Source organism: Vigna unguiculata, chromosome 3 (assembly GCF_004118075.2).
Source record: "Vigna unguiculata cultivar IT97K-499-35 chromosome 3, ASM411807v1, whole genome shotgun sequence".
Lineage (NCBI taxonomy): Eukaryota > Viridiplantae > Streptophyta > Magnoliopsida > Fabales > Fabaceae > Vigna > Vigna unguiculata.
Window position 1 is genome coordinate 7,213,490 of NC_040281.1, and position 20,295 is coordinate 7,233,784.

At 29.3% G+C, this 20,295-nt stretch overlaps 2 protein-coding genes across 4 annotated transcripts; one reads left to right on the top strand and one right to left on the bottom strand.

The window, feature by feature from the left end:
* The first annotated feature begins 6,658 nt into the window (after positions 1-6,658).
* LOC114178412 (uncharacterized protein At4g06598-like) lies at positions 6,659-11,983 on the top strand. Of its 2 annotated transcripts, none has more exons than XM_028064286.1 (5): positions 6,659-6,839; positions 8,241-8,982; positions 9,433-9,508; positions 9,631-9,757; positions 11,325-11,983. In XM_028064286.1, exons 2-5 carry the CDS (start codon positions 8,261-8,263, stop codon positions 11,525-11,527), a joined length of 1,128 nt encoding a protein of 375 aa, XP_027920087.1. In that variant the 5' UTR covers positions 6,659-6,839; positions 8,241-8,260; the 3' UTR covers positions 11,528-11,983. The 2 variants fall into 2 exon arrangements, with proteins under 2 accessions (XP_027920087.1, XP_027920088.1); XM_028064287.1 differs by lacking the exon at positions 6,659-6,839 and adding an exon at positions 6,980-7,104.
* Positions 11,984-13,887: 1,904 nt separating this feature from the next.
* On the bottom strand, positions 13,888-16,635 carry LOC114175757 (ubiquitin-like domain-containing CTD phosphatase). 2 transcript variants are annotated; one of them, XM_028060549.1, is made up of 7 exons: positions 16,245-16,635; positions 16,029-16,173; positions 15,761-15,875; positions 15,221-15,284; positions 14,948-15,113; positions 14,251-14,526; positions 13,888-14,158 (listed from the first exon to the last, which is right to left on the bottom strand). In XM_028060549.1, the coding sequence occupies exons 1-6, from the start codon at positions 16,526-16,528 to the stop codon at positions 14,281-14,283; spliced, it is 1,020 nt and encodes a 339-aa protein (XP_027916350.1). In that variant the 5' UTR covers positions 16,529-16,635; the 3' UTR covers positions 13,888-14,158; positions 14,251-14,280. The 2 variants fall into 2 exon arrangements, with proteins under 2 accessions (XP_027916350.1, XP_027916349.1); XM_028060548.1 differs by having other exon boundaries at positions 13,964-14,526.
* Between the last annotated feature and the right edge of the window lie 3,660 nt (positions 16,636-20,295).

Consider the following 20,295-nt stretch of genomic DNA (forward strand, 5'->3'; position numbering starts at 1 on the left):
TTTTATTTTTCTCTTTTACTTTCACCAATTATTATATAATTTTTTCACTGAATTTGCGTCACCATTATAATATTATTTGTTTTTAACTATTCTCCAATAAAATAGTAACTACATATTTTTTATATAAAAACTTAACCATATAATAATTTGGAATTGCTACGCTTTTACCTTCTTAACGCCATAGTAGCAACATTTTATTATTAGATTAGATACGAATAAAGTGAATCATTTATAAAAGCCATAAATTTAAATTTTAAAAAAATAAATGAAAATAGTTTGGTGGATAATAATATTGAAAAAAAAAAGATTTTGAATGTTTTGTGTTTGGACATAGTTTGGTCGATGGGAAGTTGGGAACTCTAACTGTCTGTCCCATTCATACGTGGATCTCTTGTCTTTACACCTCACTCACTTCATTCTCTTCTCAATCATTTTTCTTTTCAACATCACAATTTTCTTTTCTTAATCAAATCACTATTCAAACAATTTACATTCATTATTTGATGATAAGGGCTCAAGTTTTAATTCAATAATTTTATTTTTTAAGGATTGAATATGAAATTATTATATAATAATTCAACTTTAAGTATAATTATTAATTGAATTCTTATTAAAAAAAAAGCTCTAGTATAAATTTAAAATATTTTTTAACTTATGTATATTGTAATTTGATTTTGCTATCAATAAAATTATTATTATTTATTGATCAACATTTAATTTTTTATTTAATATTATCTAACTCGTCAGTCAACTCTATTCAAAAATGGGTTGACCGATAAATTAGAGTAAAATAAAAAATAAAATATACGTTAATTGATAAGTTAGAGAGAGAAAAATGAAAATAACAACTTAAACATCTAATTAATGACAAAACCAAAACTAAAATATTTTAAAATCTCACTTCTACAAATTTTTTTAGTATATATTAAATTAAAAATCATTATCATATTATCAAAATTATATGAATCTAATTACAATTACTCGAAATTATGCACTTAAATAAAAGCAACCGTGTGTGACTTTTAAATATGTCATCTTTCTGAATAAATATTCAATCCAGGATTAATATGTATGAAGGATTAATACATAATCAACTATAACCATTTATATTATAGCTTGTTTACTTTTATTTTAATATTTTACAAAATAATATGCTCAATTCACTTTGTTACCTCTATTTATCAGCATATATTTAAAAGAAAATAATGTAAGCTTTAAAATAATTTTCTCTACAGAATTTGAATTAATTAAATTATAAAGTATAATCGTATTTAAAATTCTTATTTTTGTTGTCAAAATGTCTTTTCTTGAAAAATCAAACACACATTTTTTCCCACAATTGAAGAACACTTGATATTTTAATTTGTGATAGTGTTGTGATATGTATTCGTATTTGACACATATATGATATTTTAAAATATTTTATTGATACTTAATAATAAAAAATTTAATTTGTAAAGTAAAAATATTTTTATGATAAAAGTAAGAATTTTTATTTTGACAATGTTTAATATATTTAATTTTAATTTCAATCCATCCAATAAAAGTTATATATTTATTATATTTTTTAAAATTTTAAATTTTAATAATATACATATATTTTATATATATATATATATATATATTATATTTTCAAAATAAATGTATTTAATGTATTAAATATGTCTATATATATATATAAATATAAGTTATTGTATATCATAATTCAACCTACTGAATTAATTGCATATACCATAAATCGAAAATCAACCCCACATAATATTTTATAGAGTACAGCTTTAGTTTAAATAATTGTGGGCTCTTAAAACCAAAAGTACTCACTAGATATTTGACAATTAAAAAAACCTTTTTCATTAATTACATTATTTATATCTTTCCTCTAGACTTGTACATGAACCTTCTACTTCTATTTTAGTCATTTTGAATATGGTTTCCCATTATGCATTTCTTTTACAAGCTTATAAAACATAAATATTAATATTATAAATGGTTAAAGATGAAAACTCAATAAAAAAATTGTAGATCCGAGAAAACATTTATCGATGATTAATTCTTTAACCATAAAACATTACAAATAAATAGTTTTAAAGAAATCATAAATCATTTTAAAAAATCTTAACCTTTTCATCATAAAAATAATAAGTGTTGTACTCGGATTCAACTCCTTTAGAGTAAGTTTAATGTATTTAAAAAAATATGCAATAATGATGGAATTAACTAATATAATGTAATTACAATTAAGTTGGGAATTTCTCTGTTTCTATGACAAATTATATTAATGATGAGATAGATCGGATCTAATTAAAACAAAATTGATTGAAATTTTAATTGGCTTAAGTTTTAGTTTTTACAATTGAACCAATCTCTTATTTCTATTTATCTTGGGATTAGGGATGGCAACGGGGCGGGGCGGGTACGGGTATCATGATCCCATCCCCATCCCCATAATAAAAATTCATCCCCATCCCTAAACCCAACGGGTATACAACTTTTGACCCATCCCCATCCCCACCGGGTAACGGGTATTTTCTTATACCCATACCCATACCCATAGAAAAAAAATGAAAAATTAGATATGATATAATAATTGAAATTGAAAATTTTAATTACTAGAATATAATGTACCTTCTTCATCAGATTCATTATCATAAAGGAGTAAAGATAATTAAATGTGTGACCCAAATTTGAGAATATCCATTTGAACATAACATAACTGAAAAAAAAATGTATAATTAAGATTATGATAAAAGGAAAGTACCTTGAAGATCTGCTTAAACCTTAAAGAACAAGCCAAACAATTAAAAGAGAGTAAAAAAGTGTATAACCAAAGTAACAAAAAGAAGAGCTACAAAATAAGAGTCAAACATTTTCATGAAAATAAAAAAATAAATAAAGATAATCAAATGTGTAACCTAAAAATTATTTCATAGAATGAAATTGAGGAACACCTATTTGAACATAACCATGTACAGAGAGTAAAAATTATGTAATAAGAAGAAGAAAAATTACCTTCAAAATTAAATCTTGAAAAACAAACCAGACAATTGAGAGAGTAAACAAAGTGTATAACAAAAAACAAAGAGAATGAGAAATATGTTATATATATATATATATATATATATATATATATATATATATATATATATATATAACATAATATATATATAGATATATATTATATTATATATAATATAATATAATATATATATATATATATATATATATATATATATATATATTATATTATATATTATATTATATTATATTACTATGTATATATATATATTATATGTGTGGATATCTTATGTTTATATATATATATAATTATTTATATATATTATATTATATTATATATTATATTATTATTACTATGTATATATATTATATGTGTGGATATCTTTTATATATATATATATATATATATATTTATAGATATATATTTATTTTAAGTATATATTATATTATATTATATAATAATATAAATATAATAATATATATTATATTATTATGTATATATATTATATGTATATGCGTAGATATTTTATGCTTTTATATATATATATATATATATATATATATATATATATATATATATATATATATATATTTCTTTTAAATTTTTATAAATTTGTAATGTTATAAATTTGTTTATAAAAGATCTCACTAGTTAAATGATTAATTTGTTTTATACGTATATATTATATATATTATATTATATTATTATGTATATATATTATATGTATATTATATTATATTATATTACATGTATATGTGTAAATATATATATATATATATATATATATATATATATATATAAAAGTATATTTTATTTATATGTATATATACTATATTATATTATATTATATTATATTATATTATATTATATTTTATGTGTAAATATATTATTTATTTATATATATTTTTTAGATTATTTAATAAATTATAAATAGTTTAGTAATTTAAGCGGGGACGGGTATTTGGGCGGGTATATATATATCCCCATCCCCATCCCCATCCCCAGTTGAAAATTTCGGGTATTACCCATACCCATACCCATACCCAGTCAAAGCGGGGATTCCCCGTCAAAACAGGGACGGGTTCAGGTGATACCCACGGACACGGGTTTATTTGCCATCTCTACTTGGGATTAGGAATTTGAAAATAATGTTTGTTTGGACCTTGCAGGTGGTGGATGAATTTATATCTATTTATAGAAAAAAAATTATTGAATTCTAGAGTTGTGTTAATTAGTAAACACAAAATTAATTACAATATTTATTAAGTTGATACTTTGTTGAATATGTGAATTGTATGGTTGTTATCTTAAAATATGTTTATATAATTTTGTGCATAAGTCCGTTGGGTGATGAGAATATTGTGATGAAGTTTAATACATGTTACATCTAACATTTCAAATTTGTATCATTATATTACTAATTATAGCATTGTAAAAAATTAGTACTAAGTAATATTTAATTTTATATCATATTTATTTTTAAGGGTAAAATAGTAAGTATATAATTTTATTTATTGAAATATTTTTTTAATTATCATACTTATTACATCATACATAAATTTTCATAAACCTTTTTTTCAAATCCCTTCATCTATTTTTTTAAATCTCTTAATCTAAACAACATCACAATCATTTTTTCATCTCCTCAAATCCATCACTGACTAGTTAATCTTTCCAAAGTAAAAATTCCTTCAAATTTGGGAGGACTAGACAAAAGTACATACATACATATATCTATAAAATTGCAATTTTCACAAGTTTCTACACAAACTTACTATTGTTCAACACTCTCACATTCACTGTCATTTCATCACGTATAACATACAATCATAACAAATAAACAAAATACATACAAACAAAACAAGACAATAAAGTAAGCTAGTGTGAATATAATAAACCATAACAGATTATGCATTAATTATCTTATAACAAGACAATCCTCCTCATTACAACATTCAAGCACATTAAACATCAACCAAATGTTTACACCACACATGTCCACATTGACACCAAGCAAGAAAATCACAATTCATCTGGTTGAGTCCATGTGACTCTCAACTTAGACACTTGACTCTATTTCCAGAAGACACGTGTATAGAATAAACTAAGAAATTTTGCACTTGTCATACCATCTACTGCTACTCGAAGCCCGCTCTCTCAAAGACATGAAATAACTAAAACCGAAGTCTCCCCTTAAGTATGACAAGGTAAATTCCTTACAAGTGCAAGATTTGATCTTGCTACCAAAACACTAGATGTAGGAACTTCCATTGACTATCACAATTATATATATATATATATATATATATATATATATATATATATATATATATATATATATATATATATCCCTTTATGTGAATATGATACTAGATTCATGATAATCTCTTTATAAAATCAACACACCATAAACTCGATTGAGTGAAGTACTTCCTTCCCAGAAAGTCACTACACCCTCACTAATCCATGAAATTTATACATCATATGTGCATTTTAAACAATCACTCAAGATATTGATGAAAAATATACTTGTATGATATGTTTATTGTTGTAAATTATGTGTAGATATTGATATGATACGTGACTAATGTGATTGTGAATGTTAACATAATATATGGCATTGTGGTTATGTGGTGGTGAGTGTATTGATTATAATAAAGTTGCAATATTTTTCGGAATATTATATGATACATATAAAAATAAACTTAGAGATGCATAGTTAACTTTGTCCTAAAAATTTTCCTTCAACTTCTATACTTTTACAGATAAAAAAAAAGTTATATTTTTGGTATAAGCTGATTGTTAAAAATAGAATAGATTATATATGGTCGTTTTTTCCTATACTTTCATTTATCCATTTTGAAAATAAACTAGATCTGACATGTCATTAATAATTAAAAAAAATATTGGGTAAAAAATTGCAATGTGCATTTTCATCGAAATAGGTTGGCAGGTCTCACTTCAACATTTATGAGGAACTGAAATTTAGAAGTAAGTTGTTTTTTATGGAAAGTTTTAGAACTTAACTTAATCGATAAATAACACATTTTTTCCCCACAAAAATAGTAAGAAAAACCATGCAATCAGAGACTACCCACCTATTTCGAATAAAAGAATATACCTTTTAATTTTCACAAAATTTTCCATTTTCTCAAAAAAAAAAATAATAAAAAACACTTTAATTAGTCATAAAATTTAGTTCGTGTTTTGACTTCACACGACCACCATCATAAATTATTTGAAGATTTTTATACTATATCAAAAATAAGAACATATCTTTTTATATTGAATTTAAATAGGATAAACTTTAGATAAAGTTTTACTAAAAAAGGAAAGAATTTTAATGATAATTATTAGGTGAATTAAAATGTGTAATTAGGGTTAAGCATTGTGAGTGAAGTAAGGAAAAGTGAAATAAATTTTGAGTGGAATCTTTGCATGTTAAGATATTTTTAATAAGAAAATTGGTCTATTTTGCAATGTCTCTGCACAAGTTGGACAGCGATACAACAACCAGTATTATTTTAAAGTGGATGCTTGGTGGGCCCGGGTTGATTTCCGAATAACCTTAGTTTAAAGGGGTTAAAACGTTAATATCAAAAGTTTTAGGAACAGTATTTACTTATCATGGTTTTACAATTAAGCCCCATTTTCCAGCTTCAACAACAAGACACAACAACAACAGAGAGAAGAGAAAGAGAGAGAGAGGTTGTTGAAGAAACGAACCCTAAGAGAGAGAGAAATAGGGAAAGAAAAATCTTTGCTTTGATTTCAAGCTCTTTTACCATTGCATTTCGGGATCTCGAATCTTCAATCTGCAAAGGTTTTTTAATTTTTTAATTTATTTTCCTTTCCTTCTGTTATTTTCCTTTTGGTGTTGTTAATTTCTTGTTTGCTTGTGGAATCGAATCTGTTTCAATTTTCATTTCCAATTGGTTCGATCAGCTTGGAATCATTGCGCCGTTGATGCCGTAGTGTCGCACATTGCAGCGTGTTGGGTTTTTCAAATGCTAATTTCAATTCCTTGTTGATTTTTCTCCTCTCTTGTTTTCCGAATGCATGTCTCGGGCTGATTCTGTGTGGGAAAGGTGAAAAAGTGAAGTTTCTATCTTTGGTTTTCTTCCCTCATCTGGGTCCTGGGGAAATAAAAGTTTAATATGGAAAGTTTGACAATTGGGTGCTACGTTTTATTTTTTCTTATTTTTTTAATTTTTTGATGTTCAGTTTTTGTTTGTGGATTGGATTTTCTTTCATCCAGTTAGTTTCCTGTGGCAGCCTAGTTTTGGAGTATTGTTTCTGACTTTTTTTTTTCTTGGGAATGATGTTATTGAGTTTTCTGTTACATTGGTAGTGAACTGTTGCGTGGCCTGGCTTGCTTGACGCATGGGTTTGGGTTTGATTTTTTTATTGGAGATAATTAAGATGGTAATATGTTCAGCAACATGTCTGAGGTTTTAACTTAAAACAACGGTCAATATAATGTGTGATCGGATTGATGTCTCATGCTGTGTTTGGTACTATTTCATAGGAGATGTATTGCTTATGATGAAAATGTATAGAATAATCATGTCGTCATGCCCCTGTACTGTGAGGGAAACAAGTTTGCAATGTTGGCCATCTGTCTGGAATATTTTAAAAGTAATATGAAAACTGAGATTGTCTGTGAAATGTCTGGACAAATTTTAGAATTATATTTTGGTAAATATAAGAAATAGTTGAATCCATAAAGCTTCTAACATGCAGTGGACTTTTATCCAAGGCTATGTAAGTAGTATCATGGAGTTCTGAGATATTTAATTCTAAGGGTTTTTTACTCAATGAAGTATGTAGATTTACTGATTTATGGTTCTTGAGATTACTGAAATGCTTTATTCTCTCTTCCAAAGCTGCTTTGGTCTTGTAGATTCTTTGTTATGCTAGTGCAGTTACTCTGCTGGTGCTGTGAGTACATTTGCATTGGAACCAAGTTTCAGTGTTTGGAACGTTTTTGAGAATACTATACCAGTCCCCTTATAGGGTCTTTTTTTCATAGTAACATGTATTTGTGGTTTATATTTTATACTTTATAATTGAGAAGACATGCATATCAGATCGTCATTGTTGAATAATGGATTTTTGTGTATAAATTTTCATTGTAAGGTCCTTTCAAAATTTGTTTATGTTGTCTTTATCTTTTAATATATTTACATGACCAAATTTTTTTATTAAATTATAAATTCCACAGGTATTGTTGATTCTGCTTCTATGGCAAATTCAAAGGGCTCATCGGGTTTCAGAAATTTTATGTATCCTGGAAAGCATGCTCTACTTCCTCCTAAAAGTCCGTTTCCCAGTGTTTCCCAAGCGTACGCTGATTATGTCCAAAATCCCGCTGTTGGTTTAAAGGCTGGTAACAGGTCTAGAGAGGGAAATCCACACCACCAACGTACATCATCTGAGAGCCTTATTATAGAGGAGCAGCCTTCTTGGCTTGATGATCTCCTTAATGAGCCAGAGACACCTGTCCGAAGAGGTGGACATCGGCGTTCATCAAGTGATTCTTTTGCGTACCTAGACATGGCTAATGCATCTAACATCAATTATGCTGATCAGGACGAGTATAAATATAAGAGTTTGATGTCTATGCCATCTTGGTCATCTCAAGATTTTGACCGCAGCAAAGATGCTCGCCATCTACCTGCTTATGTGGATATGAACTTACCTAAACAGAAAAATAGGTCATGGGACTCTTTTTCAAATGCCATGACAAATCCTGTTGGTGTTCCCTCTGGCAAAGACAGTTCAGCTTTTCAGAGTTCAGGACTGCCAAGCACACCACAGGAAGCAGACGGGCTTCCACCTACTGCAACTGAAAAGCAAGATTCAGTAGAATCTGGATTACAGGATGCAAAATCGTTTTCTGAAAAAAAGGACAATTCACATGCAAAGCCATCTTCCTCTGAAACTGATACAAAACGTGCTAAACAGTACGTAGCTGTTTTCTTTGGTTGTCTTATGGATATTACAGTGATTGGTTTATTTTATGCCATTAATTACTATCATGAGGGATGCAAGTTTTTCTTTTGCCAAGCATGAAGTTGTGGCATACCCATTATGGAACCTTTTAAACCTTTAACAAATAGAGTGAATATGGTTATAATATCAAATTCAAGATTATACTACCTGTGTGATATATGACATCTTGTAACGTACATGGAAGGAAAAAAGATATAATAATTCTTGTTTCTCGCTGTAATGTCTGTGATACTAAAGCTGTTATACCAATTCTCATGTGGAGACAGAAGTTAAACCATGCTTCTCATTATATGATGAGGGTTATGTTTGTTTTTCTTTTTGCATTTAATTTTCAGAAGTTTTATGACATTAATCAATTTATATACGGAAAGGGAAAATATTCTGAAACACTCAAATTGCAGGCAATTTGCTCAGCGTTCACGGGTTAGGAAACTTCAATACATAGCTGAGCTGGAAAGAAATGTACAAGCTTTACAGGTAAGTGTCTTCACAATGCAATATTCTGCATGTTTGCAGAGTGACATATTTTTTTAAAATGCTGGGAAATATTATGTAAGATAGTCTGAGTTCCGATTCTGTTTCTTTTTATGTTCTCATAGGCAGAAGGATCTGAAGTCTCAGCTGAGCTTGAGTTTCTTAATCAACAGAATCTTATCCTGAGTATGGAGAATAAAGCACTCAAGCAACGTTTAGAAAATATAGCACAAGAGCAGCTTATCAAATATTGTAAGTTTCTATATGAGCATTATCCATTTTAAAGTAACACGAGTTATTTATTTATTTTTTTAACTTCGAAATGTCAATCTGAATACTACGAATTTGGAGGAAGTTGTTTATATATGCTTAAATGCCTCAACAGGTGGAATCTTTGTGAATTCGTGATGCATTGTATTGTATAAGATTAATTGAAAAAGAACACATTAGGTTTATCTGAATTTGATTATATCATATAAGTGGCAGGGAAGGCGAAAGTTTATCAGATTCTATTTTCTATTTTCTATTTTTGGGGTGGTAACTCAAGGTTCTTAAAACCATGGTGAAAATATAGTTTCTATGCAGAAAATAGTTAAATTAGCTGGATTATAGAGTAGTATGTGTCATTGAAATGACTGGGCTTTGCGCACGGACACTCAACTAGGATTCTATCTTCAATTTGAATTTGAAGATAATAGCATACTCATAATAACAAGAATTAACTTAATTTAATTTAAATTTGGAAACGGTTGCGATTGTTATAGTTTAAAATAAAACATGATTTTATTTAAGTTTGAATTCTAAAAAAATTATAACATCTTAAAAACAAAATCAACTCATAAGTTGTGTATGGAGATCATTTATTCAGATAAGAGAGAAAGTATTAAAAAAAATTAAGTTAATTGAGAATGGGTTGTGTGAGAATCTTAATTTACAGAGTAAAAATTTATGATATAGTAGATAACAACATTGTGGAATTCTTAAATCATTCTAGTCTAGGATCAATAAGAAGCTAATAGTATTTAATGATTGATTGGTTAATCATATCATAACATATGAGAGTTAATAACTTATATAGTTATCTTTTTGTACCTGAAATACTTTTCCTGGAAATAGTTGAACTTTTTTTAATCAAATTATGTGTCAAATGGCAACTTATCACTATGCTTCTTCATATGCTTGATGTTAAGATTTGCCCATACGGGTGTTTAGGTTGGTCTACCAATGTTCAAACTTGCTCTGGATTGAAAATTAAAAATAAATTTGCATAAATTTTCTTTTAAAATATTTGTTTGTAAGAAAAATGTAGTCCCGAGCTTTAACTGCAAATTCATCTACACCAAGTCTCTGAAAGTTTTAAATAGATATGTTCTAATTATCTCTTCTGTCATCAACTTCTTTCATGAAAAGGTTCCTTGTCTGGGCATTGTGGTATCGTTTTTATCAGGATGAAAACAATGCTTCTCGATGCTTGTGTTAATTTAATGCATATTTGTTTTCGTATTCATTACATAGTTGACATTTTCATGGAGTTGCTGTATAGCGACATTATGTCTTGTTTATAATGGGGGAGTAATGGAGGAAGATGGATCTTTTATTACCCCTACTGTATCTATTTAATAAGACTTGAATTAGCAACCCATGCAAAAATATCCATTGTTTAGGACTCCCTTGGGATTGAAATATGAGTTCAGATCTGAGCATTATCTCCAAAAACTAAGATTAAGGGTAGTTTAAAATATGTGGAAAGCATGATTAGTTTGATTAGATGGCACATGAACATGTTTGTACACTAAAAATTATTGAATGTGGAATTCAGTGGAGCAGGAAGTACTGGAAAGAGAGATTGGAAGATTACGTGCATTGTATCAGCAGCAGCAGCAGCCACAGACGCAGGCACAACAGCAACCATCTGGTAGCCACAGACGCTCAAACAGCAGAGACCTTGAATCTCAGTTTGCAAACCTTTCTCTTAAACACAAGGATACCAATTCAGGGCAAGACCCTGCACTCAGAATTTAGATTTGCAGTAGCTGTAGCCTTGTTCTGCCTCTACATTGCGATAGAATTGTTTCCTACCCTTCCCATGCATGGGATTGTGCAGAGATTTCCATCATATGCCTCTTCTCTCTGCCCACTTTGCTGATTTCTTCAGCCTTCTCCTAGTCTTTCCGTTTTCTATTTACTTATATTATTACCATTTAATGTGCACCTGGTGGTCATTGCCGAAATCTCATTCCATTTCTGTCACTTGACCTTCCAGAGGTGGTAACTCAACATTTTCAGGCTCTATTTTCAGTGAATATGTAGCTCTATACCCTCTTGTGAATCTCCACTATTGTGGAGTTTGGCCCGGTGCAAATAGCAGATATCTCAGGGCCATTTCAATGTGCCTTATTTGTATGGATAATGTGAAGCTAATGTTTGTAATGTGATTTTAATTAAGTTAATGTTTTCTCAACATATTATTTAGTAGCAGTCACAAAATTCATCCACAGCATTGTTCGTATCACTTCATTTCTACCAGTAAGGGTTATTTATTGCTTTTAATATTTGTAGGGTCCTATAAGTCAAACCAACTTATTCATCAGGGTTGAATTCAGTGTACTCACGAGTTATGATCTCTAAAATTGATTTTCTCGCAATTCAAATATAAATGAAAATATTTAATTTCACATTGTTTAAAAAATTAATTTATCTAATGATTTGATTTCATGAAAGAAGACTCATTTCCTAAATTGTTATTCCTTATTTCTTGGAGGTGATATTTAAGCTTGAATACCTCAAGGGTATTTCTGAAAGGCCTAGTTATCTCACATTTACAATTTTATCTCGATCATTAGTGTAGTTAATAATTTCTCCTTCTCTGAAATACAGAGATTAAACTACTCATCAAAAAATAACACCAACAACAAGACTTTTGATGTGTAAACTTTTTTTACATAATGTTATTAAATAGATTTTAAGTAGTTCAAATTTGATCATCTTTAAGTGTTTCAAACAGGAATATGTTCGAGTTTGGAGAAAGTTTACAAATCCTATTTTCAAAATTACAATGATTGGAAGGAGACTCATTAAAACATGGTTTTCGATTAATTTTAGGTATAACAAAGAATTAGATTAAATATATGTTTGGCCTCCGATAAATTATCAAATTTAATTTTTTGTTCCTTAATATTTTTTCTTGAAGTTATTTGGGTAATCTTTTGTATTCTTTTGTTTCAAAAGTACGTAGAATAAACATATTGAACCGTGTAGTAAAATGACTTACAAGGTATTTTAGAACTGAAAAAAAAAAATAAAAAACGAAACCTATTTTAAAAATATTGGAGAAGAAAAGAGACAAAATTTTAACTTATCATAGCCAAAAATATATTTAAGTGTAAAGAGACATTTTTAATTTATCGTATAACCAGATATATTTAAGTGTAAAGAACGAACATCGTTTAACAGTGGATTGTGTTGAATTAAAGGGAAAGTTAGGAGATAAAGGGAACAACCACTTTGAGGATTGGGTTATAGTTGGATTAGGCGCGTTCAGGTAAACCTCCACAATCACAAGTTAAAAATAAATAAAAACATTCAATTTAAGAGAAATTAAGAAGAAATTAAAAAATAAAAAAAAAGTGAAAAAAAAAGTACGAATACCTGTGAGTTTCGCCATTTAAAAAAATATGTGAACCCTATTTCTGCTTCATCAGACATCCTTAATTTCTCACGAAAGAGGCTTAAAGAATGTACATAATTATAACCAAATTTAACAGAAGTTTTGACTAGTCAGATAACATGGTAAGACCTGAGTTTAATAGGCACTTCAACGTTACAAATAATTTTCCATTTTAATCACTTAATGTATATCTTATTATGCGTGATAGTATCCTTATAAGTCATCAATTAAAAAAATTAGCACTTAATATTGTACCATTAAATATGCTTGCACATATATCAGTTGCATTTGTTACTCATTTCAACTACCCTATAATTTATTTGATTAATACATTTAGTTAACCAAAATATTTTTTTTTAACAATGAAGCTAGTTTTTCTCTCATACTATACATAGTAATAGCATCTACATCAATAACTTGAAATTTATTATTTCACTTTTATCCATTTGTCTCTCCGTACTATTGTCGTAACTCAATTAAATGTTTTATTTAAAACCTAATTTTCTTCACTGTATTGTTAACACTAACCGACCAGTGCACTTCTTAACTAACTTTAGATAAACCAAATTATATCTGCCTTATCTCACGCCATTTTTTTTTTCATTTCTTTCCCCTGTTTCCCACATAATCCAAATACAGTTAATGAGACAAAAATTACCCAACTTCAGAGAAGATTACAATAAAAAGACTAGTAATGACCGAGAAACACTAGAGGTGATTGAACTTGCAAGTAATACATAGTTGAGAATTAGAATCAATTGAACACTGAGAATACTTACAGCACGGCTACATTTGTCAACGAATCATTCTCATTTTGCAATTTATCCATGCAATATGATTAGGATAGAACTATTTTTTCACGTATCAAATCAAATTTTCATCAGAAATTGCTAGATATAAATTGCGTGAGCAAAATATTAGACATCTAAGATAACTCCGTACAGCTGCGACAACAAAACCTTTCATTTTTTGTCATTCCCCCGATCCTAACACAAATACTTGATATTAAAAGCTGAAATCCTCAATGTATTTTATAAACTGCAGAATTTCATACGTCTAGAAGCTGCATCTTGCTTACCAGATTTTCATTACTGCATGTAGTTATTATTTATCTGTGCCTACGCCTTTTAGCATTGTCCTCTGTGAATAACTCCCAATTATGGTGATCAAGGTTGCTCAAGTCATCAAGCTCTGCAATGGCTAGTAAGTATTGAGTAAGTTTCACAAGCTCTTGATCACTGTCTCGGTTTGCATGAGCCTTCCTGAATGGTTTGATCGTCAAACCATTCTGTGGGTTCATCACAAAATTTCTTTTAAGATCATCAAACATGATGGTATTTGAAGCACTGTAGAACTGAAATAGAATAAGAAAGCACCATCAAGACAACTAGATCATGGTTATAGCTGACTGATGAAAAAATTCAAACAATACAGCTATAAATTGAAACCATATATAGATTACAACAATTTGGTACGTCAAATAGTTTCATTTTTCCGTTTTATCAAAAACTCAGATCAACAAGCCACATAACCCTCTTAGGTTTATCTCACTTATGATAATACTCACATGTATGAAACATTTTTTTAAGGAAGTTTGAGTTACAACAAAACTTTTTTGGGTGTCCTTTTTCTCCCCACATAACTAGTAAGCGTTCATTGGGCTGTAGACAGGAATGTAATGTTAAACAAATATGCTAACATAATTCTATTAAATTCCCATCATCAAGCAGATACATTGTGTTTTTTTTTTTTTTATCGCATATGCATATATATACCTCAGGGAACTGTGCCCAGATCAAACCAAGAGGTTTGCAATCAAAGACCCCACGAGAAGGAGACTGAACAGTGATCATTGCCATGTGGTCAAGAAGTGCGGTGATTTTGTAGTTAGGATTATCCAGAACCCCAAGTTGTCCCATCTTGAGGTTAATCCACTTCATGCTGCAGAAAGTTAATGTACCATTCACTCAGTTACATAGATCAGACCCATTCACATAACAGCTCCAGAAGAATAAGAATTTAACAAGATAAAGGCAAAAGGACATTACCTGGTTGCAGACCATATCATAATGTCATACTCTGCATATACAGATGTAAGAAACTCGTGAAGGTCTACAAAAGCAAAAACAAAGGACAAGTTAGAAACAGAGGAGAGGAAGAAAGCAACAAAGAGTTTGCACTATCAGTGTAAATAATTTTATAATATCAACTAATCAGAAATATCCTCCAGAAGACTTTGGTAGTTAATACAAAAGCCAAACAAATTCACCATACATAACAACCAGTGATTGAATTAAGAGCGTGAAAAAACATATATACTACAAAGCACATTTCAATTAAATTCAACAATAATAATAGATTAATTCATCAAAACTACCCCCCGAAATTACAAAAAGTATCATTTTAGTCACTAAAATTACCAAACCAACAATTCTTGAAGTCACCAAATTTACAAAGTCAAGGACTCAAGCAGCCAAGGCTCGATAACCCGAGTGATTAAAAATGGCAGTTTTGCAACCTTAAGCTAATTCAATACACTGATCGAGTGAAAAATAAAAAGCAGAAAACAAAAAAGGGGCAAAAATTACAAGGTCTCATGAGCTGAAGAGGGTTCTCAGCGGTGGAGCGGTGATCGAAGAGAGTGTAATCAATATCCAGAACAAGAAGTTTCTTTCCTTTGCGACACGGATTTCGAAGCTCAATCTGCAGGTTGGTACGAATATACATATTCAGGTACGTATATATATATATATATATATATATATATATATATATATATATATATATATATATATATATATATATATATAACATCACAAGAAAACTTGAATTAGGCGAAGGTAAAGAAATAAAGACCTTGACTTGATTAATTCGTCTGGTCAATTTTCGCTTGTTGACTTCCATATCTTTGATGTCAACAGCTTCGTCCTTAGGCAGTTCCAAATCGTCAAGAATCTCAGGGGAATCCACTGGATCAAGAAGCAAGTCCTCCTCCGTAGTACTGCAATTGATTTGGTTGTTAATGAATGGTGTCGATTAGAGTAACCCTAAAAGTGGAAAACGGCGTCGTACCCGATCATGGTCATCTTGAACGAAGAATTGAGAGGGAGTTGAGAGAGAAAGACAGAATCATCGTTGAGTTTGGAACCGAGTTTCGGGTACAGTAGCTTCTGGCGAGGGGGTAACACGTTCGTCAGTTCGCAGATTCGCCGTTTCAGTTCACCCACCGTGTCGTCGCCGCAGACACGAACCGTGTACTCCTTGCCGCTCCATCTCACTCTCAGCGTCAGTTCCTCCGACGAACCCGAACCCGAACCCGAACCCGAATCCGAAGCCAAACCCGAACCCGTAGCCATTAATCCTCTTTCACTTTTCTTGTTCTCTTCGTTGCCCACAACGCTACATAACCAAAGCAAATGTTCTCGTTTTTGCTTTCAATATAGGTATCTATTTTTTCACCATTTTTATTTTTATTTTAACAATCTTTATTTTTCTTCTCCTTTGCATTGGATTTTTAATTAAAAAAAAATGAAGATTTCAATAATTGTTTTGTTTTCTTTTTCATATATTTGTTTGATTGTGTATGTATACATTGGTTATATGTTAGGCATATTTATACTTTATAACTTACATTCATTATAATCTTTATGTAATATTAAATTAATTTAAACTTTAAAATTTTGTGCTATATATTTCTAGTTCTTTTTTTTCCCTTTTATAAAGTTCTATATCCGAATTTACAATTTATGGAATTTATATATGTCTAATTGTCGGAAGATGGTATTATAATATCATAATAATTTAAATTTAAAATTCATTCCTCCTTCTAAATTTTAATCTTTTTTTGTTCATCAAAGTTTTGTTTCGTTAATTGTTTGAGATATGGACCATCAATAGTAACATACAATTCTTTGGATTTTGCATCATCGCAGTCAATAATCGAATAATGACAGTCATTGTGATAATTGTTCTATGTATATACATTTGATTAATAACTGTTAAAAAAAACCATGTATTTATAACTATGATTTAGATTTATCTCCCATTAATATTTTAGAAATTTGTTAAAGTGTTTTTTTTTTCGAAAAACTTGAGATCACATACTACTTGTGATTTATATTCTCTCTTTTTATTTTTGAAAAATAGTAATAATTTTCACACATTTTCATAATACTTTATTACACATTCGTTTGATTTTATATTTATACAATGTTGGGTAAGAAAATTGTCTTCCACATAATCACATAAACAAAAAAAATGGTAAAAGCAAATACATATTTATTTTTTAAGTTATGGGAAACAAACAAACCTTATCTTTATTTAACATTTTTTTTTTGTTCTCGTTCTGTAACTTGTAAAATAATTTAGTTACTGATAGAGATTTCAAATAAATTCGCTAAATACAGTCGATATAAAAATATTTTACATTTTACACAATTAATTATCATAAAAAAATATTACAAAATATACATAAGTTAGTTTACATTTTTGAATGTTGAGTTTAATAGTTCTTATCAGATATATGATAATGTTGGGGAACATGCGGGCTGGTCAATAAAGAGAAAAGTGTTGTGGAGATGAGTATTTTGGTCTATTATTCCGTTTAGATCCATTTCGAATAATTGTATTCCCTTTGGGTTAGTGACACAATGGTCCATATTTGGGTCGTTTAGCTAGTATTGACTTAATCCTAAGATTTAACAACATTAACAAAATATGTCGTGTATGTTTCTTCTAATTAACTCGCTCATGTATAATTTTTTTAGTTTATCCAAAAGTTACTCACTCATTCGTGTCTAGTCGATCCAAAAGTAACTTCATAACTCAGTTTATTTCCTTGTTCCAGTTTAGTTCAAAATCAATTATATTTTTAACATGCTTGCACTTAAAAACTATAAATTATAAAATTGTGAGGATTGCTTATTTTTTATAAATAGCCTTATAGAATTTATTATTTCTACTAATTTAATTAAATAAAAATAAAGTTACTAAAATTTTGCATCTTAGTATTGTACAGAAGAAAAAACATTACAAAACAAACAATTCTTATTCGGGTCACGAACCTGTAGATCAAATGTCATGCAAAGCAAACTAAAGAAATTAACCCACATTTTTTATGTGGATCGGGCCAAGTAGGGCAAACCCACTTTTTGTGGGTCAAATGCGAAGAGATTCAATCTGCATTGTCATTCCTAATTCTTGTTTTGACTCAATAAACAATATCGTTATAAAACATGCAACAATATCTTGTGTTGTTATTTTATCATGTTTTGTACCTTACATTTCTCAAAATTTAAACCTTACTTCAATTCAAAACCTAAAATAATAATTATTATTATTATGACAATTATACTAAAAAAAATGGAGAAAATAATTGTTAATACATGATAACAACAATCTTATTATAATAACTTGAAAGCATATTTAAAATTAAATTAAAAATTGCGAACCCAATATATACTTCATGCTGAGGGATTTTTTTAATTAAATTTGTAAGGACCCAAAAAATGGTTTAAAAATAGTAGTTGTTTTAAAGATTACACTCTATTGTTTTATTCATAAAAAGTTCAACTATAAATAGATTTTATGTCAATCGAGTTTCATTTTATAAAATCACCATCTCTTTAGGAACTTTTTAAAAAGTTTTCTATGTCTTTTTCTAACTTTATGAGTTTGTTTCTCATTTGTTTGACGATTAGAGATCACCAATGAATTCACAACGGAGAAATCTACACTCCTGACTTATCAGAATCTAAACAGAGTAAGTTCACTTTTTTATTCTATTTTCGAGTTAGTTTAGCATTTTGAAACACATTATTCTAGAATCCATGCATGTAACTCAAAATAACTCAAAATGAATATATGTTCAATTGTGATTGTTATGATATGCTTAGATTTGTTATCTAATGTTTGTGTTTGTTTAGGTAGTTAAAGCATTTGTGAGAACTAGAACTTTAAGAGCAGCGTTGAGACAAAGGTTTTCTTATACTAGGTAAGGGAATCTAGTCTAAATTAAAATACTATTTCTATATGATGAGATTGAGATGAAAAATGGTGAAGCATGATGTTTCTTTGTGTAAAATATGATTTAATTTGTATTGATTATTAGTATGCATTCTGAGCTAGTTTTGCACTCACAATGATTCTGATTGGTTGTGTGATCTGGTTAGACTTGTTTGAGACATTAGTATAATTTTAATGGGAGTTTTCATCTCTTAAATGAGTGAAATGCCTAGATAGATTAGTCAGAAGCATGACTTATTAGAATTGGCTCTATAGAATTATACAGACTCACTGGCAACTCGCTGAGAGGGTGGTTTTATGTGAAAATAAAGAGTATTAATGGCATATTTTTGCTAGGCAAGTACCATTTTAGTGGATACTTTCTGAGCGAGACATTCATTCATTGAGCGAGCATCTTATTATTAATGTGTAAATATTGTCTTTAACTTGTATGTTGTATGATGTGTATGGGTATGCATATTGTGGAATGTGAATGTAGTGATTACTAGGGTGAGAATACTACTATTGGTTGTGCGCGAAGAGTATTGACGACAAAGATTAGAATAAGATTATCCTGACTGTGTAGTATTGTACTCATATAAAGAAAGATAATTAGTTGTGAGAGACGAATGATATTGTTATCTAGAGTTTCAGTAAGAGATCAGACTCGCATAGATAGAATTTGCCATATCATACTCTATGGAGGGGGATACGACCCAAACATGATATAGTTATAGCTTTTCAAGGGTAGGAGTAAGTGAGTGATGACAGGTGTAAGGTCTCAGATTCTACTGAGTACACTTGTCCTTCGGAGGTAGAGTCAGTGATGAGATACCTCTAGCTAGGGACCAACCACCAGAGTCATGGCTAGGAAGATACAAGAAGATTAGGCCTCCTCTGATCATGCAAGACCCAAGTTGAAGTTTACATAGGTTGAGGAGGATGTGAAGACCTAACCAATGACTCTTTATTTGTAAATATTAGATTAGGTATAATATAAGGCTTTATATTATGGGTTCGGTAGAATAGGATTTTCTTTTGGCCATGAATTGGGCCTTGGAGGGCTTGTAGGCCTTAAAAGTGTTTTAGACTAAAAGAGAGTTAGGCTTCCTAAATGACC